Raw genomic sequence first — 16,558 nt, forward strand, 5'->3', positions numbered from 1 at the left:
ATGTGCAACCTGCCTCCACTTCAACAAGCCCTGCAATCACAAGACGGGGGATGCCGAATGCCCAGCTAAGGTCCAAAAACGTTACGCGTCAATTAATTATGAAGACGTCTGAAGGCGCCTCTTATTAAGTAGTCAAAATTTTAACTTATATTCATGTGTAATATTATATACTGTCTTATATCTTAATTTAATGAACTAGATTATTTCTACATAGGTATTAGAACTCACGGAACTGTCCTACTAACCATAATAATTAACCCGTACCTAAGCTAATTTACTCATAAACAATTATTAAACTATAGCCAAACCAGGAATATAAAAACCCTGTATTAAGAGCGCCACATTCGCGTTGAGGACTGCAACACTAAGTATAGTCATACCAATGTGAATTGGCCAAGCTCAAATTTATAATTGTAATTTTTTATGATTTATTTTGAAAAGAGTGTCAGTAGCTCAGTGAGAGGATATATCCTATGGGTTCTTTGGAACTTAAGTAAGTAACATGTGTACCAACAGTCTCACGGTGAAGGAAAACATCGTGAGGAAACCCACATTTAGATTACAGTTGTGTAGGTATTTACATTGTAGGTACTCATTAACAGCAATTTGAAAATAAATAAATTGACCTAAAGGCATATTTGCTGAAATGGTTTTATTTTGAGCATTCAAAAGACAAGAGTTAGTAGCTTAATATTTTACATCCTCACAAGAATTCGAGATAAACTACATACTACATACATAGCCTCGTACAAGTTTGCATGCATGAACTAGGTAAGTAATAAGAAAGTTAAACCCATTGCCTGAATAAAATAAGTGTAGGGATAATCAGTCAAATCTATCTATCTATCTATTTATCAACCGATTCATATGATATGTTATGGTCAGATTGTGCCAATGGTTGAATTTCAGACGTTTCGGATTTGCTGTCGCTTGATGAGTCGCTTTAACTGCCATCAACATTAATACTTAATCCATTTTAAAAAATTGTTTCAATTATTGATCCTCTACTTCTGTAATTTTCTTCTATTTTGTCTTTCTATACCTTAAAAACAGTAGTTGATAAAAACTAAAGCAGTAGCTTACAAATTTGCCAAATTCATTTGCTCTTACTATACTAAATACCTACCAGTCATTTTGACAATAGTATCAGTTATGTTATCAAGAGAAATAAAGTCCAATCCCACGGACTTTTTCTCCGACAAATACTTGTGTATGCGGTAAATTAGTTTCCTTTCATGGCTATGATAGATTTCGGCATTTAGAAACACAAAAAACTCACAAAAGCTTAATAAACCCTACGCATTGACAGCACCACAGTTTGACAGCAATAGACAAATGACATTTAGAGTTAATGATACCAGTGCAAGAAAAAAGTTCTATTGCTTTTCCGCAATATGGCGAGGGTTTTTATATTCCTGGTTTGGCTATAAATCTAGACAGACTTGATGAAGAATTTTATAATGTACCTACTTAAAACCTATCGATCTTGACCCAGTTTACTAATAAATGATGATACGGTCACCTCTGCACATTGTACATATTATACAATTATTCAGCAAACAATTTTATTTCTACTTTGCACATTCTTTTTTTTCATAATTTTGCCTTGTTTAAACTTATCTATAAGATGTTTAGTAACTAAGATTATTTAATTAGATGCTTAAGTTCTTCTATGTAAGATCTTTTTAATCTGAAACACAGGAAAAACTCTGTTATTTCCTAGTTCAGAGCAGTATTTCACCTACATTTAGCATTAAGATTTGACCTATTTTTAAAATACTACCTATAGTTTTCTGAATAAATATTATTCTTATTGTTATTCTCTTATTCTTATTATAATGACGACCGAATGGCGTAGTGGTTAGTGACAGCAGCGGCAGATATTTGTTTAAACACAGATATTTGTTCTCGGGTCTTGGATGTGCCCGTAAAATGGCAATAGGCCCGCCCCCTATTACATTGGGACTAACATAACACTCTGGCGAAAAGTGGGTGCAGCAGTGCACCTCTGCCTACCCCGCAAGGGAGTACATTAGTACTAGGCGTGAGTGCGTGTATTTTTAAAATTATAATTACATTTAAAAAACATGATTATCTCTTTCAGGTGGACGGGTCATCGGGCGCGGGCGCGACGCGGCGCAACGTGTCGGCGCTGGCGGACCTGGAACACGAGCTCACCAAGATCAGCTGCAACTACAAGCAGGCGCCCGCCAAGGTGAGCGTGGGACGCCCTGCGGTTGCCTGAACCGGTGAACAATGCATACACCTGGCCACCAGAGCGGGCGGGGTTTGATGCCATAACCTTCCAATAAAATTGCACATTTCTGGCAACCTAATAGGCTAACGAAAGGGAGCGGCGAAAGAAAGGGATCTATGGTCCGGAAAAACTGGGCTCTTTCTATTCAATATAATCGATTTAGACTCGAAAACTGGGCTACGTTCCGAAAGACAGTAACCTTGCATAGAATGATTTGCAGGGTTACTCTGTACTGACGAAAAACGAACTACCGAGAGCCGTCGGGCAATCGGCACGTTTAATACAACGTGACAGAGTCGTGGCTCGCGCAGCAGTGCTTCGAAACTTAGTTTTTCGTCATATAGGGTGACCCCTCTGAATCTGAGTTAGTATTTGCTTATAAATGTTTGTTTTTTTGCGTTTCCAGGACGTGTTCATTGAGCACTCTGCGGAGGAGCAGGAGTTGCTGGGCGCCGCTGACGACGCAACTGTGGACTCTTATGCAGGTGAGGTTTCTGACTCTATAGAACTGCAGTTTAGTTCAGTTGTCAACATAAACAATGATGTCGATTCTAAGGGCAGAAATTCAAATATTAACTAAACTAAAAAAAAATGTTAGCATAAAATTTACATTTGCGAGAACACTCATAGAGTCGAATTTTCAACAAAAAATCATGATTTCACAGCTGTAAAATTTGCATTTCTGCCTTCAGAATCCACGTCATTAACGGCCACGCCACGTCACTCTTACGTCGATTCATTGCCGTGGTCGGACGTATCACTCCAAAGTTTAAATATAAATTCACAAATTAATATTCATCTCTGTTGTAAAACAACACGTACATCTTGAGTAATACAGTGCATTTTCGTTTGCTACCCAATATCACTAGTTCAATCTATTGCCATAGACTCAATATCCGTACAGACATACCAGCAATAAATATGTTGCGCTCACCGAAGCATAGCAACTCTGAAGCAGACCTGAACAAATTAGATCCTGAAAATTTTACTATGCGGAAGCGTAAGCATGGAGACGAATTTACAGATGCGTTCAACGAGTTTGCAAAGGAGATGATGGGCACACTTAACAACTGGAAAATGGAATTTGAGGAAAAAATCACTGAAGCCAATAAAACTGTCTCTAGTGTTATTCAGAGGGATCTCGCCAAGTTAACGGAGACAACGATGACACTGAAAGAAGAGATAAAAAATGTACGTAAGGAATATGGTGAAATGAAATCTTCGATAAACAAATTGAATGCTAAACAAAAGGAAACGTCTGACGAAATTGTTTCATTGCAAAAGTCTGCTCAGTTTAATAGTGATCAACTTGATGGCATTAGCGTGAAAGTAGAAGGTCTTTCGCAGGATGTCAAGAAAGCGAATCTGTTGGATGCACAAGTGAAAGATCTTAAGCACCAAAATAAAGTCCTGAAATTAGAAATGAATAATAATGATCAAAGAGACCGCATCCTTAACCTTGAGATATTAGGCATTCCAGAACAACCAAATGAGAACCTCGCAACTATTATATGGACCTTGCTTAAAAAAGTTGATGACAACATTAGTTCAGACGAAATTGAGCGAGCTCACAGAGTTACACCGAAGTTGAAAGTTCAGGGACGTCCACGCATTATAGTCGCTAAACTTAAATCTCGACTGCAGAAAGATACGATTATCTCAAAAGTTCGTAAACTAAAGCTTACAACTGAAGACATCGGATTCAATGGGCAACCTAAGGTGATTTTTATAAATGAACAATTGACTCAATTTAATAAACAATTGCTGAAAAAGTGTAAAGATACTGCAAAGAACAAAAAATACCAATTTGTATGGTCAAAAAACGGGATAATTCGTATGAGAAAAAACGAGACATCGCCCTCGATAATAATCAGGGACGAAGAAGACCTATTGAATTTACAATAATATTTATCTTTCTATTTCACTTACTTAAGAATATGTACTCGTGTGCTGTAACACTTTCATCAAGTCTGGTGGGCAGGAAAACAATCTCAGGTAGTTATATAATTATATCTGTCTATTCTAAACTACGTCCTAAGTCTATATCATCAACAGTATTAATCAACCACAAGTTTAAGGTGCGGGATATATTTATACGTTTTTATTTTATAATACATTATTGCTTAGTAATTTATGTATTAATATTTAGCATGATAATTGCAGTATTTGTCTGTCGTACTGTCGTGAGAACCGATTTTGTAATAATAATTAAATTAATTAACAACAAAACTAATTATAATCTGTATCTTGTTGAAGGCGCTTTGTTTATATTATTAGAGCCAACGAATATAATTTATATGATTAATTTATACTACATATTGCAATGTTGATGCGTATGTTGGTATATGGGTGTACGTGTAACTCACCGTTGTTCATCGCATTGCCTATAATAGTTGACCATTTCTTAGTAACTACGAGCCGTGGTGCGGCCGGTCCGTGCGTTCAATTTCACATCTACCTCCCGCTGTTGAATATGTCCCTTGTAACGATAACAACTCAATATGAATCTATGAATTTTGTTATGAATGTACTCGCCTAATTAAACACCCGAATTTTAGCTACTTTGAGTTACACTATTTTTGCATTATACTAACTTTAATTACGCTAACACCCATGTCTATTTTTAAATCAAACCAGATAACTACCTATTCTATACCAGTTTATTTCAAGTGCAGTTACTGCGGGGGTTTGAAATGAGCTCTTATCAACGAAATAGTAAGTACATATCCAGGTATTTGATGGGCCTGTCCAGTCTTTGCAGTCTTTGCCGTCATACAATTTCTTCACACACAGGGCAGAATAACAAGTCTTGATTACTATCGAACGTCATACTTTTTTATGCATAATTATATTTACGTATTTATTACCAACGTAACATACACAGTAGAATTTTTTATCGATGGCCAGTAATAATTTAAGTGTATTTTATCAGAATGTACGTGGCCTGAGGACAAAATGTCTTTCATTCAGACTTAATGTTATTAGTCATAACTATGATATAATAGTAATAACGGAGTCTTGGCTGCACGATGGAATTTTTGACAGTGAAATAAGCAGCAAAAATTACGATGTATTCCGCCTGGATCGCGATTTAACTCACGGCGACAAGACGACCGGCGGCGGGGTGTTGATGCTGGTGCGCAGCTCGCTGTGCGCGGCGCTGCGGCCACCGGCCCCCGCGCCCCCCGCGTCCCCCCCGGCTTCTGCCACGGAGATGCTGTGGGTGACGGTGCCGGCGCGCGCGCTGGCTTCCTCAGTAGACCTGCACTTAGGTGTCATATACGTGCCTCCAGAAACTCGCTCAATACCTATTGATGTCGACAACTTTACACACGCGACCCGCGCTTTAGTGGACTCAAACGCACACGATAATTATTTGTTACTAGGTGATTTTAACCTACCTTGTCTGCGATGGAATGCTAATGGTCCTGTATGCCTTAAGCGGGGCCCCGTAGATATACAGGACACTGCGTCTCAACTAATAGACGATATGAGCTTTATGGGTTTTTCTCAGTATAATACTCTTGTTAATCATGCTGGTAACACATTAGATCTGGTATTCTCAAATCTGCCATTAATTATTAATAGGTGTAGTTCTCCTCTCGTTAAAGAAGACAAGGCGCACCCGTCATTCACTATAGAATTACAAGACATTTCAATATCATATTTAGAGGAAGCCCCGACATTGAAGTATAATTATAAAAAAGGAGATTATGGTTCTATTAATGACTACCTAAGTAAAATTAATTGGCCAGAGCAGCTATCATGTGACCTAGAGGAAGGAGTAGATATTTTTTATACGTTAATTCGGCATTGTATTCAAGAATATATACCTACTATAAAATATGTCTCAAAAAATAAATTCCCTGTATGGTACAGTCCGGCACTATTAAAAATAATAAAAGAAAAGCTAAAGGCTCATAAAAAATGGAAGAAATTTGGTAATTTAAGGGATTATGATGAGTTTAGTTTACTTCGTGCTAGGCAATCGCGTGTTCATGACCAATGTTTCAAGACATATACGGCTAATATGGAGAATATAATCAAACAAAGACCAGTTGCTTTTTGGTCTTACATAAAATCGCTCAGAGGTGGTTCTAGTTACCCCAAATCAATGACATATGGTGACGAAAAGTTTACCGAAGGCAAAGACATATGTAATGCTTTTAATAAATTTTTTCAAAGTGTCTTCGGAACACCAATGAGCAATTTCTCTTCTCCTGATACAAGCTCCAACAATAATTGTTTCTCAGGTTTTGATATCACTGAAGGCTTGGTTGAAAAATATCTGCACGGTTTAAATGAACTAAAAGGACCTGGTAGCGATGGTGTTCCGCCTTACTTCTGGAAAAAATGTAAAAAATCAGTATCGTATCCGATTGCTTTGATCTTCAATCGGTCGTTGCGCGAGGGCAAATTCCCTAGCATTTGGAAAACTGCGCATATAGTGCCGATTCATAAAAAGGGGACTAAAGTCAGGGTGGAACACTATCGTGGTATTTCTATTCTAAACACATTAGGTAAGACATTTGAAAAGATAGTATATGATGCGTTATACCCCGTCATAAGTTCTGGAATTTCCGACAGTCAACATGGATTCCTTCGTAATCGTTCCACTATCACAAACTTGACGAGTTTCTCTGACTATGTTCTAGCAAGTATGGATAATGGTGGGCAGGTCGACGTGGTTTACACCGATTTTGAAAAAGCTTTCGATCGTGTGGATCACGCCGTCCTGCTTGCTAAACTAAAACACTTGGGGATCCATGGGGACTTATTGCGCTGGATAGAGTCTTACCTCACCAGACGCTCGCAGGCAGTCGTGCTCGGCGGCTTTCGCTCAGACTACATCTCTATACCCACTGGCGTCCCGCAAGGGTCTCACTTAGGGCCACTTTTTTATTGCGCTTATCTCTACGATATTACGGATTGCTTTCGCTTTTCAAAGCATCTTCTTTACGCAGATGACAAGAAGATATTCTATAAAATAAAAACCAAAGAAGATTGTGATGAAATTCAAGCGGATTTAGATAGACTATGTGAGTTTTACAGAAAGAATAATATAACCGTAAACATAGATAAGTGTGAATGCATCAGCTACACTCGAAAAAGAAAGCCTATTAAACACACATATAATTTAAATAATCTTCCAGTAAGGAGGGTATCCGTAATCAGGGATCTGGGTGTTCTGCTTGACGAGAAGCTGCTATTTGACCAACACATTGATATGGTCACAGAAAAAGCCTACAAAAATCTAGGATTCGTGCTTCGCTCATGTAAACCATTCAATGATCCTCACACAGTTAAAGTAGTTTATTACGCCTACGTACGCAGTGTATTAGAATATGCGTCCCCTATCTGGTCCCCTCAATATATTATATACAAAAATAGATTAGAACACATACAAAAAATATTCGTTAACCACTTAAACTATCGTTATAAAATATCTGCAGACTCCTATATAGATGGATGTCGTCAGAATGGTCTGCTGACTTTGGAGGCCAGGCGCACAGTACTGGATATGTGCTTACTATATGACATCGTACGGGGCCGGGTGGATTGTCCCGACCTGGTAAGCCGAGTGGGATACTGCGTCCCAGGGCGCCGCACCCGGCACACCCCCCTATTCCATGTTCCGTTTCGATCTACCAACTACGCCGCTCACTCCGTACTCAATAGAACAACACGTACCTATAATAAGAACTTCACCCAAATCGACATCTTTGGCTCTTCCAAAGCCGCCTTCAAAAAACATACCACTAACCAAATCATTGCATCGACTCTCGCGCCAGTATAATCCAGACAAAGACTATTTATTTTTATGTTTATATATATATATATCTAGTTAGAATTTCTGACTTTGATGTTTATCTATTTATATATTTTATTTAACATTATATTTAAATATACCCTTTTTTTAAAAACCACTTAATGTTATATTTATTTATTTGTATTAGCTATGCGTAATATTAGCAAGTTCAGCTTTACTGCCACTATCCACTAATGTAGTTTTTCTTCTAAACATGATTTTTATATTTTAGTTTTAGTTAAGATTAGTTTTATATCCGACCTCGGCTAAAACTTAAATAATTATAAGTGAATCCTATCATTGGCCATACTTTTTGTAATCAATTCTACCACTATAATCTACTAAATGTAATCGCTGTTGGATTTTAATAAAGATAAAAATAAAATAAATAAAAAATAAAAAATTAAATTAAGGTTTTGATAGCTCTAAAATCACATTTTGTGCCTTCATCATTACCTAGTTATACCTTGTGAAACCCTACCCTTCAATGTACTTGGGAATCGATGTCTGTTAACATATGTAGAATGTATAGTTAACTCAATTATAAAATTACGAAGAAAGAGCTGTTCCATACATAATAGTTGAGTAGGTATTTTCGTGATTTTACTATGGTAGATCTGATGTTTATGATCAGACCCACTTTGTGAAACACCGACACCGTGTTAGGTGAAAGGTTATAAGAAGACGAACATAAAAGTTGTGACAAAGTGGAGATACTCATTTTTTATGTTTATTAAATTTCTATGTGGTTTATTTTATTTATCAACTCTGGTCGCGTGCCTAATATTGCCATCTTTTCATTGACGTTTATTGTAATGTTCCAGATCTATCATCTGGGTGGGGCGGTTCTGGCGGTCGCTTCCACGTGTCGCGCGCGCGCATGTGCCGCGATCACGCCGTGTGCCGCCTGCTGCCGCCGCACAACGACCACCACCGAGGTACGTAATAAAACCTCATCAAATTCGGTCCAGCCAAACGCCAGATAATCGCGCACAGACATACGTAACTACAGGTCATGAAACAAACACGGGTAAACTAGTTTAGGAAGCTGGCTTCTTCTATGACTTAGCGTCAATTCACACGTACCACAACCACACCACGTCGCAGCGACAAAATGTGGTCAAGCTGTGGTTACGTGTGAATTGTGTGACAGCGGCTTTTTGCAGTTGCGTTGTGGCAGCGACAAAATGTCGATGTGGTTGCGTTGTCGCTGTCATTGCGATGTGGTAACCACGTCGTCGTGTGCATTTAATAGGGAGAGGAGGTGATCGCGGTGCCGCCGCCGCGTGGCGGCGTTGCCGTTGCGATGTGGTTGCGTTGTGGTTGCGATGTGGTTGCGATGTGGTTGCGATGTGGTCGTATTACACAGGTGGTCGATAACAACGGCAAAATGTGGCACGTGTGAATTGGATTATTCATTGTCAATACAAAATATACGCCCGACCACACCGCGTGATTGTGGTGTGGTTGTGGTTGTGGTGTGGTTGTGGTACGTCTGTATTGACCCTTAGAGTCTATGCAATTTGCGGCCTTAGGCCGCCTAAAATTACGACGAAAGATACGACGTCAGGTTAATGGGTACTAAGTACTAAGCATAGCTACCATGGACGTTACCTTAAAAAGACCGTCATTGACGATGATTTCTTGCAACATTGAAGGCTTATCGACTGAAAAACAAGATCTTCTCAGCGACCTGTGCAAATCTCACGACTGTGACATACTCTGCCTGCAGGAAACGCACAGGGCGAAGAACAACTGCCGCCCAAACATTGCAGGCATGAAACTAGTTGCAGAAATCCCACATCGTCAGTACGGTAGCGCAGTGTTTACTAAACATAGCCTAGAAGTAACATCTGTACACTGTGACTCTGCCAACAACATTGAGATAATAACCTTAGACCTCTGCAACTGTAAGGTGATTAACGTATATAAACCACCTCTGGCAAAATTTCAGTTTGAGGAAAGTAATCCTACAGCGGCCGATAAGGTAAAGTTTATACTGGGAGACTTTAATAGCCACAGCGAAACGTGGGGATACCAAACACGCGATGCTAACGGCGATTTGGTCGAAGCATGGGCTGAAGTTTGCAACCTTGCATTGATTCATGACCCAAAGCTACCCCCATCCTTCAATAGTGGCCGCTGGAAGAGAGGATACAATCCGGATCTGATCTTCGCTAGCAAAACAGTGTCAGACCGGTGCACTAAAACTGTCCTGAACCCCATCCCACGGACGCAACATAGACCCATAATCAGGGTGTCCACTATCTGGAAAGTCAGGGAAAGTCAGGGAAAAGTCAGGGAAGCTCAAGGTGGTCAGGGAAAGTCAGTGAAATCGATGGGCCACCTGGAAAGTCAGGGAAAATTACTATTCATGCATATTTTAGGAAAAATATTAGTAATTAATGTTATTATTTAAAACATTAAAATAAAATCTCGTTTAGTTTTCAAATATTTTTAATGATCGATACTATTACATACAGTATGGTGATTTAATAAAATACAAATAAGATGGGAAAATATGTAATAGGAATTTTAAAAAATTAGCTACGAGTAGATCTCTTTCTCAGTTCAGAGGTTTCAATGGTATAATGATGTCCAATATATTATATACAGGTTGTTGCAAAAGGTGACTCAGCTCGCCATTCTAAACAACATTTTAAGACTGTCGTCGTCTTGCGTCGTGTCGCTCGGCGACTCGGCGCGGCACCTACTTAGTGTGAAATTTGAATGCGATTGTACAATACAAAAAGTTTTTTGTTCTTCGGTTTCGATGTCGTAGTGACAGACAAGTCATTAGATCCTAACTAATATTATAAATGCGAAAGTAACTGTGTCTGTCTGTCTGTCTGTCTGTCTGTCTGTCTGTCTGTCTGTTACTCTTTCACGCCAAAACTACTGAACGGATTTGAATGAAATTTGGTATACATACGGTCTAGACCCTGGGAAAGAACATAGGCTACTTTTTATCCCGGGATTCCCACGGGAAAACTTTTTAAGGCGAAGCGAAGCGCGCGGGAACAGCTAGTTACTAATAAAAATGGTACAAGTTTTATACTAAAAAGAAAAAGTTTATGTTATCTGCCTGCTTCCTTCCTCACACATTTTCTGAATCATGGTTTTCGGGAAGGTGTACTTTTAAAACCTACTAGATCAACCATAAAGTGAGTTTCAAACAGTGAAAACTTATCTTTTATGCAATAAAAACCAGTGAATGCCGCTTGGCTTTCCAAATGTTGTATGTCTTTATAAGTATTTATCTCAAAAAACTTAATACTACGTTCTCATTATCGCAAATACAAGAAAGACTTAACGTTTATGGCGAAATAAACGTGAGTTTGTTAGCAAAGTTTTTTTTTGACAATTTTAAGAACAAAAAATTTTACCTTAAAACATGTAAAAAGTAAGAAATAATTTAATGTGTAGACGAATTCTATGTGACAGTACAACTATACCTAAGCGGGTACGATTTTTTTTTTCACATTAAGCACATTGTGCACAGTGCTTAGGTATATTTGTACTGTCACATAGAATTGGTCTAAACATTAAATTATAATTTTATTGTTTCTAGTGTATTTGCAATAATTAACAATCAATTAATGTAAGGTGCAAAATGATACCAATAAGTCCTACTAGTCAATACGAATCATTCAAGCCTTTAGGCATGAGGTAGTTGTTATACCGTTGATGAGTTTCCTTGACTGCATTCCGTTTCCATCATCAGATCAGCTCCAGGTCACCATCATATTTTTTTGTTATAAGAACTATATTTACGTTCTAAATTTCATTAGAATCGGTTAATGCGTGCCTAAAATGGAAATAAAAACCCAATTTTTTACTCGTTTTCCAACCCTAACGTCCCACTCATTACATTAAAAAAAATCAAAATCGGTGCCTAAATGGCGGAGTAATCAGTGAACATACATAAAAAAAATACTGAACCTCCTCCTTTTTTCGAAGTCAGTTAAAATTTTGTTTAGAATGACCTCTCCTGAATCACGTCCTTTCAGCTTAGTATACCGCTTTTGCAGCCCCCTGTATAAATATTTTACGCTGTCGATATTTCAATAAGTGTCAAAGAAATGAAAGCAAAACTTCAGGCTATGTCTTCAAATTACTTAAATTGGGTTTTTATTTTCCTCTCTGGTCAGGGAAATTTTCTGAAATGGTCATGGAAAGTCAGGGAAAAGTCAGGGAATTTTTTGAAGCTTTCAGAGTGGACACCCTGATAATGTGCCAGGTTTTTGCATCAGTTAAGCCTCAAGTGGTACCCTTTAAAAGGCGGTATAATTTTTCAAAAGCAAACTGGGAAGACTTTTCCAAGGAACTGGACTCACTCATCGAGAATCTTGAGCCATCACTGGAGAACTATGACACCTTTATCAATAAAGTGAAACTTGCATCGAGGCGCCACATACCACGTGGCTGTCGAACAAGCTACATCCCCGGAATGACTAAGGACCTCATAACAATCATGGAGGAATACCGCACTTCTTATGAGAGTGATCCATTCTCCCAAATGACGATAGACCTTGGCAATGATTTGCTACTTGCTATCGCCGAGAACAACCAGCAAGTGGTGCAAGATGCTTGAAACCGTTGACATGACGCACAATAGCAAGAAAGCCTGGAAGTTCATAAAGAGGTTGGACAGTGACCCAACGGTAGCCAACTTGCACAGCAATGTTACGGCAAACCAGATAGCTCACCAGCTACTACTGAATGGGAAATCAACATCCAGAAGCCCACCACTCAAAATCTCCCGACAAGAGGATGAAGTTGAATTTCTTTCTGAGCCGTTCACTGGAAGGGAGCTCCAAACAGCACTATGCCACCTAAAAAATGGTAAAGCAGCCGGAATAGAGTAATTTTACGGAACAGGTCAAAAACTTTGGCCCCGGGGCAAGAAGCTGGTTTCTGTCGCTGCTCAACAACTGTGTTGCCAATAAGTCCATTCCTAAAGCTTGGAGAAAATCACACGTTATAGCTCTTCTTAAGCCGGGAAAAACACCAGACGACCCAAAGAACTATCGACCGATATGACTGTTGTGCCACCTGTTCAAGATCTTTGAGCGACTTATTCTGAATAGAATGACTAGAACTTTGGACGATAAGTTAATCCCTCAACAGGCTGGGTTTCGCCCTGGAAAATCGTGTACAAGCCAGGCGTTATCATTAACCCAGTATATAGAAGACGGTTACGAGGAAGGTAAAGTCACAGGGGTTGCTCTCGTGGACCTGTCGGCAGCATACGACACAGTCAGCCATCGCTGCTTGATCACAAAAATCTACAACCTGACTAAAGACTACCACCTTACTCGTGTCATAGAACAGATGCTGAGTAATCGAAGGTTTTACGTAACTCATCAGGGAAAGGACAGTAGATGGCGACGTCAAAAAAATGGGCTACCACAGGGTAGCGTTCTGGCCCCTCTTTTATTTAACATCTACACCAACGACCAGCCGAATATCTCAGGTATGAAGCATATACTGTTCGCAGATGACCTCGCATTGGCATGTCAGCGCAAGACCTTCGAGAGTGTAGAGCAGGGGTTGACATCTGCATTGGCGGAGCTGTCTGCCTACTATGAGGCCAACCAATTGCGTCCTAACCCCAGCAAGACGAAGCTATGTGCTTTTCACCTGAAGAATCGCGAGGCGACGCGCCCACTTTACGTGCAATGGGAGAGTCAATGGCTCGAGAACTGCCCGAACCCCAAATACCTTGGCATTACCTTGGATCGATCCTTGACCTACAAAGCCCATTGCACCAACACAAAGATGAAAGTGGCCGCAAGAAACAACATTCTTCGTCGCCTGACCGGTAGAACTTGGGGGGGCTCACCCGCATGTCCTACGAACCTCAGCCCTAGCCTTAAGTTACTCCGCGGCAGAATACGCATGACCAGTATGGAACAACTCGGCTCACGCTGGGAAGGTGGACATCGCGCTTAATGAGACCTGTCGGCTGGTAACAGGTTGCTTAAAACCAACTCCGACTGATAAGCTATACCTGCTCGCTGGAATAGCACCGCCAGCGGTTCGCAGACAGGCCGCTGCGGCCAAAGAGCGCTGGAAACAACTGAACGACTTGCGCCATCCTCTATATGGTCATGTTCCAGTGCAGCAGCGCCTTAAATCACGCAGAAGCTTCGTCACAACCGAACCGCTGACTAACGAGACAGCGCAGGAGTTCAGGTTGAGCCGCTGGAGAGCCGATACTTCCCACTTGCGTCAGTTTGTCCAGCCAGCCGAGGAGCTGCCTGCTGGAGGGGGTGAAGAGTGGTCTGTATGGAAAACTCTAAACCGCCTCCGGGCTGGCGTTGCCCGGACGAAGGACAATTTAAGGCGATGGAATATGCTCCCAGCCAATGCCAGCACTCTATGCAGTTGCGGAAGCCTCCAGACTACGTCACACCTTATAGAGTGTCCTAATGCCCCAAAATGCAGTCAAGGCGACCTGATGAAGGCCAATGATCTCGCAATAAGAGTAGCAAAACACTGGAGAAGTTAGCTTAGTGCATTTTACACGATAGAAGAAGAAGAAGGTTAATGGGACAGAGCTAAAGAGTGGTACGACGTGATGTCTTATAGTGACGTCGTCTCGTTTATGTGTCGGGAGCCCTTACGCGCCTGACAACAAGGGAGCAATTTTTCCACTGGAAACGCAAAATATATACCTGTGCAATTGAAATTCTTTAAGGGTCTGCAATAGGGAATCGAGGGTTGGCATTGTCATAGAATTATGTAGTAAATGATGCTCTACAGCCTTGAAAAAAATCACACAGGTAGTTGAAGAGTCTAGCTAGGTGCTGAATCATTCGAATTTAAGTAAATGATTATGGATAACTGTAAATTAATTTCAGAATATCAAGAAAAACCAGTCAATCACACTCCCGTATTGTAACAACTGTGTCGTAATTATAAAGAATTTTCATATGATTTTTATCATATTATAAAGTTAAAGGCTTGGACTAGGCGCTAAATACCTTGTTTTTTAATAAACACACACTTATTTTGTGTAAATTAATCCCAAACTTGAGCAATTTTTTTCCCTCAAATCTTCATACAAATATCTATGGCGGCTTTCTATGTTATAAAATCATAAACACAAGTGACGTTTGACTCAGTTGGCCGCTGGCCTCCAAAGAAGGGTCACGTCGGTTTAGGCAGCACTGACAGCTCGCGATCTTATCGTGTACAGATACAAAATCACTGCACATTGGTTGTCATTGCACTTTTTCAACTTTTATGACACCAACATAATTTGATTTGAAATTGAGGAAGCATAATTCTTCCAGTATATTCAATACATTAAATTAAATTAGATAGTGTGCAATATTCTCGTGATATTACAGTCTCGTAAAGGTCTGATGAGGAGCAGGAATATAGCGAATGGATCTAAGTGATGACAATACGCACGAACATTAGGTTAGGGATCAAAAATACAGTCTCTTGGTGCTGGTTGAGGTATGGTCTCGTGAGGATCTGATGAGGGCAGTAACACGGTGGTGGCTCAATTTTATTTCAAAGATGTTAATAGCTAAAAGCATCGAGTTTGGGCTATTAAGTATGTTTTTCAGAGAGAGAGAAAGAGATTTTGTTTTTCCTCTGGATGTGTTAGGTTTACTGGGTTTACTAAGTTCATTCTGTTAATGGCATCAAGTTGTTATGTGTTCATAAGTAATAATTATTTATTAACAAAATGCTGTTGATTCTCCACGAAAATGTAAAAATAAAAATAAAATAAATAAAAATAAATTCGTAACGTAAAATTGACAATGACGGAATTTCTTCTATAGACAGTAGCCACAAAAAAACAAACGATAGATGGCGTGATTTGAAGATAAAGATACATTTTTTCGACACATAGACAGCAACAACAAAAAAAATACAGATTTAAAGAAAAGAAACACATACTTATACAAAACAACAAAGAAAAAAAAAGGATACACATCAAAATAACTGGAAAAAATATAAGCCCCAATTTACTTGTGTGGGACAATACCATACAGTGGGAGTACCATAATATTTTTTTTGGGGTACGCCTCATCTATGCGAAATATAAGCTTGATATCTTTACCCGTTTCTGAGAAAAAGGGCGGTGACAGACAGTCAGTCAGACAGACGGACAACAAAGAGATCCTATAACGGTTGCTTTTTTTCTTTTGACGTTCGAAACCCTAAAATTAAGTAAAAATATTATGCTGCCAAAAAATGTACTTACAGGTATTGAAAAAGCGGTATATAAACAAATTATACCAGCAGAGGGTTCACCATTTAGCTGAATGTTACTTAGAAAACGGCCTTGAGTGGCGGTCAAGTTGGTCCCCGCCTGCGATACTTTCCATTAACATTGGGACTCGTTTTCATGTTTTTAGCGTACAGTCAGGTTTTTAGTTTTTTATAATTGTATTTTTTTATTTGTAACTTTTTAGTTGTTTTTATTTTATGAAATTTTACGTCGGTAGGTAGTTCATGATCATTTTTTA

At 39.4% G+C, this 16,558-nt stretch overlaps 1 protein-coding gene across 10 annotated transcripts in view; it reads left to right on the plus strand.

Moving 5' to 3' along the window:
• Window positions 1-16,558, plus strand: part of LOC105380755 (serine/threonine-protein kinase WNK1) — a 78,146-nt gene that overhangs the window by 52,543 nt on the left and 9,045 nt on the right. For all 10 annotated transcript variants that reach the window (XM_048631044.1, XM_048631046.1, XM_048631045.1 and 7 more), the window contains 3 exons: window positions 2,105-2,215; window positions 2,664-2,742; window positions 8,891-9,004. In XM_048631044.1, coding sequence (XP_048487001.1) covers window positions 2,105-2,215; window positions 2,664-2,742; window positions 8,891-9,004 — 304 coding nt within the window. The remainder of the gene's footprint in view (window positions 1-2,104; window positions 2,216-2,663; window positions 2,743-8,890; window positions 9,005-16,558) is intronic.

Source organism: Plutella xylostella, chromosome 27 (genome assembly GCF_932276165.1).
Source record: "Plutella xylostella chromosome 27, ilPluXylo3.1, whole genome shotgun sequence".
NCBI lineage: Eukaryota > Metazoa > Arthropoda > Insecta > Lepidoptera > Plutellidae > Plutella > Plutella xylostella.